Source organism: Lathyrus oleraceus, chromosome 1 (assembly GCF_024323335.1).
Source record: "Lathyrus oleraceus cultivar Zhongwan6 chromosome 1, CAAS_Psat_ZW6_1.0, whole genome shotgun sequence".
NCBI classification, from domain to species: Eukaryota; Viridiplantae; Streptophyta; class Magnoliopsida; order Fabales; family Fabaceae; genus Lathyrus; species Lathyrus oleraceus.
In genome coordinates, this window is record NC_066579.1 from 406,703,063 (window position 1) to 406,713,869 (window position 10,807).

Sequence of the window (10,807 nt, forward strand, 5' to 3'; positions counted from 1 at the left end):
GGTTTTCAATGTATTCTTCTATTTACAGTCACAAATTACTAAGGATTGTAGTGTGTTCGTACATCCTTAAAACCATTGAGGAAAAGTCACCTACTGTGGCAAAGATTCAAGAGTAAAAAACTTCAAATTAAACTTTGGGATTTGGTTGTTAAGGTCCACCGACAATTCCAACTTTCTGTAACGCCGAATCATTTAAACTGTGATAGGAAAAAATACTAAAAAATTTGAGAATATGAAGTTTTGTTCCATGAAATACATACTCAAAATTGACACAATCGTGATAGATAAAAATTCAAGTAAATCCAATTTTAAAATTTCTTTATCTAAAAATTGAGATTGTTGTGATGCAATAACAAGTTTCTTAAGTTCGGCCAAGTGTGCATCAGGTACAAGGATATACAAACACATTACAATCATTGGTAATTTATGACTAGAAATGGAAGAATACATAGGAAACCCACTATGATACACGGTTGCGAGATACCCTTATTTCTGAAAAGATAATCAATAGGTTCTAGAAATGCATTTTCGAACTAAATTTATACATGAAATTAGGGTGTGACTCAAAAATAAATGAATTGTGTGTATGAGGTGCGTCCAGAGATGCATTTCCAAAATTATATGAGCATTTTTATATTTTTACATGGCGTCTAAGTAATACTCCCTCTGTCTCAAATTATGTCATTTTACCAAAATATTTGTCTCAAATTATAAGTCACTTTAGAATTTCAATGCAACATTAGTGATTTTTCCCCCCACATACTACCCTCTATCATTTATTACTATTTCTTACCATTTTTTAAATTTCTGTTTCATCTATAATATTATAAAGTCATACATAATTTTTCTTTCAGAAAATGTTTATAATTTGAGACGAAGTGAATATATAAAGGGCATTAAGAAATTCTCAAAATAAAAGGATCCAATGTCGATCTCATAAAACAGCTTAATAGTCCTCTAAATTACCTTCTAATTTAAAAGGTTCCACACGCATGGCTTTACAACTCTGAAGATGATAAATATTCTTTCATTTTAAATAGCTAGAAGGATGCTAAAGTTGTGTGTGAATGTTATATCTCTTAATGTATAAACACTTTCAAAACGACACCGTTTCTAGGAAATACATCAAAGTTCATCACGTATTTGTTGTTCTAAAGGAGGGGCACGTATATTATGAACATGATCAACTCTGATTTGATGAAGATTCATGTCCTCTGCAACAGCTTGTGGTCTTAGCTCTGCATGCCCCATCATCCCAGCTTTTATGGCCCCAGTAACCTTTCGCTGTAAGGTAAGTATTCCAATACGCTTGGAAACAACGTAAAGAACGGCAAGGGAGAACAATAGAAAGCCAACCCCAAGTATCACCCTGTTCATACACAAGATGATTGTTAGGATTAAAAGAAAAACAAATGAGTGAGTGTAAAAAAAATGACAACCTCATGCTACCAAACTCCGACCATGGTGTGATCCAGGGAAGAATCAATTTTTTCCATACCTGTCTATGATATCTTGACGTTGCATTGTGGAGAGAAGATTTCTAGTTCTCATCAACAATGAGCGGTGCCCTTTATATTCACCTTCAGCCTTTGTTAAAACTCCTGTTGATTCATCTATATATCCAAGCAATTTGCAAAACAAATAGAGAGAATAAGATTATTTCACACTCTTCATTATCATAATCATATTGATGAAAACAATATCAGCACCTCAATTCATCAAGTCAATAGTAATATAATTCAACTAATATTTCAACAAGCATACCAGCAGAAATAGTAAACAATAAACATTTTTATATTTACACAAAAAGGAGATTTCAGGTGTCTTGGGATTTGTTAACTGCACTAAATGTGTATTGTCCGGTCCTACATGTTTAATCGCAATTCTGACAACAAGAACTAAGACCGAATAGAAGAGACAAGATGAAGAATTGTTTGTGGGTATTTGGTGAGGATGGACTACACACGACCAAGATATAATTTCCAATGTTAACTCTCTCCCCTTTCAATCCTTCAGTAGTTAGTCTGTTCTGTTTACAATGCCTAAACTACTTCAGAGGCTAGGCTAGGATTTCTGTCCAAAAATATAGTCTCCCCACTATAAGACGAAATGCTGACTGCAGTCTTCACGATGTTCTTCCAATCTGGTAGTGAACCATTTAGTCAGAGCTTCAATTAGCATAAGGAGTTTGATTACAATGGGGTAGAGGCTGGAGTGGCTGTCGTGTCACTGTTTCTTTAGCAAATAAACATGAAATACTGGATGGATTCTGGCTGTGATCTGACTACTCCAGCTTGTATGCAATCTGTTCCACCCTCTCAAGGACTTGATAAGAGCCATAGAAATGGTGGCTTAGTTTTTTATTAGGTGCTTAGACAACAAGCTAAGTTTGCAAGGGTGTAGCTGTGAATAGGAATTAGTTTAGTCATAGATTAAGGGTTTGTTCCTAGAATAAGGGAAACAAATCAGAAATTGATTTGTTCTCATTAAATATAATTAATTAGTGTAATTACTTGTATAACCCTATAACCTCTATATATACCAGAAATAATAATGAGAGAGGTATCAAACTTAAACCTGTGATTTTCTGGTTCTGATCGAGTTTTGTTGTTCATCGTTTATGGGTCTTTGATCGATCAACGTGGAATTTGTTTCGTGGAGATTTCATCGTGATTCTAGGGTTAGGGCTTCAGTTTGTTTTGCGATCCTTTTCCCAAATCGTGATTCTCGGTCGTGTTTGTTTTTTTTTTCGGTTGCAATTTTGATTTTTTTTTGTTCTTGGATGTTCTTGGTTTGAGATTCTTGATCGTGATTATCTTTTGATTCTGCCGCTTCTTCAAAATCGCATTTGCTTTGTTTGTGGATTATGGATTGGATTGTGGATTGTTCGGTTCGTGGATTATCTTGGTTATCTTCTTGTTGCACTGTTTGTGGATTGTGGACACTATACTGTTCGTGGAGTATTTGGTTTGTTTACTTTTGCTGGATTATTATTATAATCATAATAATTATTATTATAATAATTATTATTATTATAATAATTTATCAATTAGTGAGGTTGAATCTTGTTGCATACTAACTTAGATGGCTTCTGAAAAAGAAAGAGATAATTTTTGTGTCCGTTTTACCGGCAAAAATTATTCGGCATGGGAATTTCAATTTAAGATGTATGTTAGAGGAAAGGGATTATGGAGTCACTTAGATGATGTTTCTAAGGCACCGACGGAGAAAACTGCTTTAGATGTGTGGGAAACTAAAGATGCTCAAATCATCACTTGGATTCTCAACAGTGTTAGATCCTCAGATGATCAATAATTTACGCTCTTTTTCAACTGCTCAAGAAATGTGGAATTATTTGAAACGCATTTATAACCAGGACAATTCGACAAAACGGTTTCAGTTAGAGCTAGACATAGCCAACTATAAACAAGGTGACTTGTCTATTCAAGAATACTATTCTGGTTTTCTAGATCTCTGGACAGAACACTCCGCTATTATACACGCTAAGGTTCCCAAGACCTCCCTCACGGTTGTTCAAGAAGTTTACAACACCAGTGGGCGAGATCAATTTCTCATGAAACTTCGTTCAGAATTTGAGGTTGTCAGAGGTGCTTTGCTAAATAGGAATCCTGTTCCTTCTTTGGATACTTGCGTTGGTGAACTTTCTCAGGGAAGAACAACGTCTGCTTACTCAAGGAACTATGTCTCATGATGCTGTCAGTTCCGAACCCGTGGCAATTGCATATGCTGCTCAGAGCAGAGGAAAGGGTCGTGATATGCGACAAGTCCAATGTTTTTCTTGCAAACAATTTGGACATATTGCTCGCAGCTGCAGTAAAAAGTTTTGCAACTATTGCAAACAACAGGGTCATATCATCTCTGACTGTCCCACGCGTCCTCCCCGACCAGCACAACGTCCAGCCCAAGCATTCCATGCCACTACCAACTCTACAGTTGGTCCTCTCAGTACTGGTGCATCTAATGGCGGTGTTCTACAACCTGAAATGATTCAACAAATGGTACATTCTGCTCTTTCAGCCTTGGGAATTCAGGGTAAGTCTTCTAATGTTTCTCAACCGTGGTTTCTTGATTCTGGTGCATCCAATCACATGACGGGCTCCTCTGAATACTTGCACAATTTACATTCTTATAATGGCAATCAGCAAATTCAAATTGCTGATGGTAATAAACTCACTATCACTAATGTTGGTGACATAAACTCTAACTTTCGTGACGTGCTTGTATCACCCGGACTTGCTTCCAACTTATTGTCAGTTGGTCAATTGGTGAATAACAATTATAATGTTAATTTTTCTCGTGTTGGTTGTCTTGTGCAGGGGCAGGTGTCGGGGAAGGTGATCGCGAAGGGGCCTAAAGTGGGAAGATTGTTTCCGCTCCAGTTTAGCTCTAGTCATTTATCTTTTGCTAGTAATAGTGTTTTGAACTCTTATGAGGATTGACATAGAAAATTGGGCCATCCAAATTCTGTTGTTTTGTCTCATTTATTTAAAACTGGTTTGTTGGGAAATAAACATGTTTGTACTGCTTCTATTTCATGTTCTGTTTGCAAATTGGCTAAAAGTAAAACACTTCCTTTTCCATCAGGTGCTCATCGTGCCTCCACTTGTTTTGAGATGATTCATAGTGATGTGTGGGGAATGTCTCCTGCAGCATCTCATGCTCACTATAAATATTTTGTCACATTTATTGATGACTACAGTCGTTTTACTTGGATATATTTTCTTCGATCTAAGTCTGAAGTGTTTTCTATGTTTTAGAAGTTTTTGACATATGTTGAAACTCAATTTCAAGCAAGTGTGAAAATTTTTCGATCTGACTTTGGAGGTGAGTATATGTCTCATGAGTTTCAAGAGTACCTTCAACAAAAAGGGATCTTATCTCAACGATCTTGTCCCAATACCCCCCAACAAAACGGGATGGCAGAGCGAAAGAATCGTCATTTGCTTGATGTAACGCGCACCTTACTTCTTCAAGCTTCTGTGCCATCCCGATTTTGGGTAGAGGCTCTTTCCACAGCCGTATTCTTGATCAATCGTCTTCCTTCTACGGTTATTGATTTTAATTCTCCTTTCTTTCGTCTTTTTAAAACTCAGCCTGATTATAGTTATTTACATACTTTTGGATGTGTGTGTTTTGTTCACTTACCTCAGTTTGAACGAAATAAGCTTGGAGCACAGCCTATTCAATGTGCATTTATGGGGTATAGCAACTCTCATAAGGGTTTTGTGTGTTATGATGTGTCTAATCACCGCTTTCGAGTTTCTAGGAATGTTACATTTTATGATAATCAATTTATGTTTTTCTCTTTCTCCTGTCACAAATGAAATTGCTATTCTTCCTAATTTTTCTGTTATGCCTCGATCTATAGAACGTTACAAACCAGGAATCACATATGTCAGACAACGCAGAAAATAGGTTCCCACTGCCCCTCCCGACACAGATCCGCCACCTGATCCTGAACCGGTCAAACAACGACGTTCTAGTCGAATATCTAAAGCACCAGATAGATATTCACCAGACAGGTATGATTCCTCACATACTTCTCTGACCTCCTCACTGTCTAGCATATCTATTCCTACTTGTTATGCACAGGCTGTTAAAGACGTGCGCTGGATAAAAGCAATGAATGAGGAACTTCAGGCTCTTCAAGAGAATTTTACATGGGATATTGTCTCTTGTCCCCCTGATATCAAACCCATAGGCTACAAATGGGTGTATTCTGTGAAACTGAATTCTGATGGGTCTCTCAATCGTTTCAAGGCTCGATTGGTTGCCTTAGGAAATAAGCAGGAATATGGAATTGATTATGATGAGACATTTGCACCGGTTGCCAAAATGACATATGTTCGTACAATACTCTCCATAGCTGCTTCTAACGGGTGGTCTCTTCATCAAATGGATGTGAAAAATGCTTTTCTTCATGGTGACCTGACGGAAGATATTTATATGACTCCTCCTCAAGGTTTATTCTTGTCATCTAAGGGTGTGTGCAAGCTCAAACGCTCCTTATATGGTTTGAAACAAGCGCCTAGAGCATGGTATGAAAAATTCCGCTCAACTCTACTTGGGTTCTCCTTTACTCAGAGTCAATATGATTCTTCTCTATTTATTCATAGAACTTCTACTAGAATTGTCCTACTTCTTCTGTATGTTGATGATATGATTATTACTGGTTCTGATCATGCTTCGATTCAAAGCCTTATACAACAGTTACAAGCATCGTTTCATATGAAAGATCTTGGTAATTTGCATTACTTTCTTGGTCTTGAGGTTCATTCTACATCCAAGGGCATATTCCTCCATCAACACAAGTATGCCACAAATTTAATTTCTATGGCTGGTCTACAATCGGCTAATCCAGTGGATACTCCTCTTGAGGTTAATGTTAAATATCATCGTAATGATGGTGATCTCTTGCCTGATCCCTTATATTATCGTCAACTCGTGGGTAGCCTTAATTACCTGACTATTACTCGCCCTGACATATCTTTTACTGTTCAACAAGTAAGTCAATTCATACACTCTCCTTGTCATCTTCACTTGGCAGCAGTTCGTCGCATAATTCGCTACCTGAAGGGAAGCTCTCATCGTGGTTTATCCTTTCCCACTGGAATTGCTCCTAAACTGAGTGCTTATAGTGATGCTGGTTGGGCAGGATGTCCTGATACTCGGCGATTTGTCACTGGTTGGTGCATGTTTCTTGACTCTTCATTGATATCATGGAAAAGTAAGAAACAAGCGAGAGTCTCTAAATCTTCTACTGAATCTGAGTATCGTGCCATGTCTGCTGCCTGTTCTGAAATAATTTGGCTTCGTGGTCTTTTGGCTGAACTTGGATTTCCTCAAACAGAGCCAACTTCACTTTATGCGGACAATACAAGTGTCATTCAAATCGTTGCGAATCCTGTTTTTCATGAACGCACCAAACATATCGAAATTGATTGTCATTCGATCTGTGACGCATATGATGACAGACTAATATCACTTCCTCATGTCAGTACTCAGTTGCAGGTTGCAGATATTCTTACCAAGGTTGTTCCGCGTCCACGTCATCAGTTTCTTGTTAGCAAATTGATGCTCATTGACCAACAACATCAATTTGAGGGGGGATGTGAATAGGAATTAATTTATTCATAGATTAAGGGTTTGTTCCTAGAATAAAGGAAACAAATCAGAAATTGATTTGTTCTCATTAAATGTAATTAATTAGTGTAATTACTTGTATAACCTTGTAACCTCTATATATACCAGAAAAAATAACGAGAGAGGTATCAAACCTATTTTCCTGACAGTAGCTAGAGAAAAACTCAACTTTCCTATCCCACTGCCCTCTTATGTCTGTTGGCATGGGCTCTCAACTGATCTTTGAAACTTCATTACATTGCTTCTAAATCCTGCAAATAATTCATCTCTCTATTATGTCAACTGATTCACCTCAATCTTAGACAGAATAGTTGTAACCTTCAAGTGCTGCATAGTATGACACAAAATGCAGCCCAACTTTTTCAGTCAGGCTAATGCTTCAGCCAAATAACTTTTTTGAAGCAAATATTCGATAGTTTTGTTTCAAGAGAATAGGTACATTGAAAAGTGTACTGACACAGGGTTAATACCAATATGTCTAACTTCACCAGAGCTAGCTCATTGCCCTTCTGATTCGACAGGCTCCTCTTTTGTCGCCAAATTTCTGAACCTTTCTCCTTGAACTGAACATCCACTCCCCAGTAGAGTATGGTTCTCCATCATCTCCAATTTATTGGGTCTTGCATCTTGCAATTCACACTTCCGCTCTTGCAGTTCTCTTTTGCACTTCCAAGCTTCTATTGTCCTCTCCAATGACTCGAATCATGGCTCCATTTTTGCACATACCATGCATTTCCCTCAATGATCTACCTACAGCTCTTGGATGGACTTCTGATACTAGTGGATATGAACTAGAACAGAAAAATAGAAAATTGTTTTTTATTGACGACGGACCTTAATTTTCAAAGCACATACAAATTGGGTATCTAAACTAAGACAGGGCAAAAGATACAAAATGACAGATTTTTCCTTGGATATCATAGCCAATATCAGATGTCATATGCCCCCCTCCTTTCTCTCCTTTTAATTCTCAGCCCTGATAGCTATCCCAAGTTCTGAGTACCTAAAGGTAGCTGGTCAGTTGCCTATAAAAAAACACTGGTAAGTTTATTCTGTTTGCAATGCCTTAATTATTTCAGAGACCTTCCTAATTTGGGGCTCTGCATATCAAAATCTTCCACAGAAAGTTTTCCCATTTGATTTCAATATCCTTAAGCTATGGTGCAATATGTAATCAACTGCATCCCAGAAAATTTATGCATCACATCCTACAGTTTGAGCTGATTGAGTGCACTTTTTACATATATATAAATAAAATGCTTCAAATTTATGAATTCTAAGACCCAACCAACTTTAAAGGTAACTTTATAAATCTGAACAAGTTCAAACATGATTGATGCAATAAAAGGTTAACAGGCTGCAAACATGAGTCCACTTTATTTTGTCTTCACTACTCAGCTTCATGTGTTTTTCTTTTAATGCTTCCCGGACTTGCCAGACTGGCTGAACTGTATTCTAAGATCTTGCTATGATTGAATATAAGTTATCATTAATCGTTTGGAGGGAGAATCCAAATTATAGGAAAAAGAAGAAGCTAGGGAGCATCGTCAGATAAGATGTCAATCACTATGCAAACCCTTTCAGATAAGATGTCAATCCCTATGCACACTTATATAGCCCAGCTTAAAATTATTTTATGAATTTTTCTCTGTCTTGATATAAATTTCATATTCACTAAAAAGAAAACATGGTGTATGCCTGTATAAATTAAAAACTAGATGTAAAAAGATAAAAAAAAACATCATTAATATAGAGAGGAGAGAGGGAGAAAAATATACCTACCAAGAGTCATAAGTGTGCTTGTGTTTCTTTCAACTTCCTGATTAACACAGAGATACAATGAGTACACTAATTAATCCATTTTTATGAAGGAAAAAGCATTTATGAAATAATGATGGAGAAAAATATCACAATACAAGGAACACGATCAAACTAAGGTTTAGAAAGAAAGATACCTAACTTAGCCACTAACCTGAACCATCAATTGGCGAGTACGGCGTAGGCTTTCTGTGATGCTCTCTGCTGCAGAGGTCATTCCAGCTTTTGTCCTGTACGAAGAAGACAGGTTTGAGAATTAAACTACTTCATCCCAGTATCATGCCAAGTCCCAAATGAAGTTTCCAATGAAATGGCAGTTAAAAACCAATAAAACTGGTAGAACAAGTTAACCCAAGCTGAAAAGTGAAGCAAGTTCAATAACATACTGCAAATTGCGTCTGCGGACTGTGGACTCTTCTCCACCGCCTAGAAGTAGTTCTCTCTGCATCATATAGAAACAGAATCAGTCACATTGCAGTCTCCAACCCATCATCGATCAATTTAAACAAACACAAAACATACACATCCACAACTACAATATGTTCACATTCGATGAATAAAAGATGATGTCCCAATAAGCAAAAAAAATCAAATCAAAAAAGCATATTAAACCAAAATGAACAACAATGTTTAGGTTAAATTAAAGGTATTCAAGTAAGAACATTGCCTCCTCCTGAGCAGCTTTCCTTAAATTAGCCTTGGCTTGTAGATTAGCATTCCTCAAACTCATACGCAAACTGTTCAAACACACAAACAAAACGCAACTCATGACTATTCCAACTATCTTGAAGCAAGTGAATCACCAATTTAGTCATGGAATTGTAGGAAAGTGTCAACTTGCTTCATAAAACAAACAAAATTTCAATATAATCACTTAAATTCGAACTTTTTCAATCACATTAACCTCTGTCACACAATTTTGAGAAGTTCAATTCAATTCACTTTCTTGCAATTCAATAAAAACCAAGCAAAGAAAGAGAGAGGGGTGGTACTTTTGAGTTAGGGTTTTCCATAATTGAAGCAATTCACGAGCAGAATCAACCTCTTGTTGAGTAGGCAATTGTGGAGCGTGAAGATCGAGGTTGAAATGCAGAGAAGAAAGAAGCGCTAAACCATCCTGAGCAATACCATTCAATCTAGCAAGTGAATTGTTTTGATCCTCTTTGGATCTTCCTGATTTACCGTACTCTTGAATTGATTTAATGTGATCTTGTGTTTTGGTGTAAGCTTCGTCCCATTCCTTCTTTACTTTTTCAACCTCTTCCACAACCTTGTCCATTTCTCACAATAGAAGAAAAGTGATCGAGATGATAAGAGAAAAAGGAGAGAGATTGAAATTGATGGTGAGAGAGTACGAATGAAGACTCAGTGAATCGGATTCAGAGCCTGACAGTGTCTGCAATTTTGTTTCTTCTACAGGTACAAAATTTTAGATCCATTGATTATTTACCATTCCATTTTATTTTATTTCATTTTATATCACCAATTCAAAGATACAATACTTAAAGCGTCAAAATTAGAATTTTTTACGAAAATAATCTATTTTTTTAAGAAAATTCTCAAAATATCTTTGATTTCAAAAAAATTCTCAAACTACTTCACTTTTAGGAGGAGTCGCCAATTGAATTGGAGACTCCTCTTAAAAATTGAATGGAGACGTCAATTAGATTGGCTAGGGCACCTAGATTGGCGCTCCTGTGTAGGGTTTAAGAGGAGGCGTAAATTCAACTGGAGCCTCAGTGTAAAATGCAATTTTTTTTGGTAAATGGTATACGTGATAGATAAATTTGATATAGGACCAATTAATATTAATAAAATTTGCCAT

The 10,807-nt window shown here is 36.7% G+C and overlaps 1 protein-coding gene across 1 annotated transcript; it reads right to left on the reverse strand.

The window, feature by feature from the left end:
* Positions 1-913: 913 nt before the first annotated feature.
* On the reverse strand, positions 914-10,448 carry LOC127075889 (uncharacterized). Its single transcript, XM_051017399.1, has 7 exons — positions 9,975-10,448; positions 9,650-9,719; positions 9,369-9,424; positions 9,137-9,212; positions 8,947-8,983; positions 1,499-1,613; positions 914-1,369 (listed from the first exon to the last, which is right to left on the reverse strand). The coding sequence occupies exons 1-7, from the start codon at positions 10,259-10,261 to the stop codon at positions 1,126-1,128; spliced, it is 885 nt and encodes a 294-aa protein (XP_050873356.1). The 5' UTR covers positions 10,262-10,448; the 3' UTR covers positions 914-1,125.
* Positions 10,449-10,807: the final 359 nt, after the last annotated feature.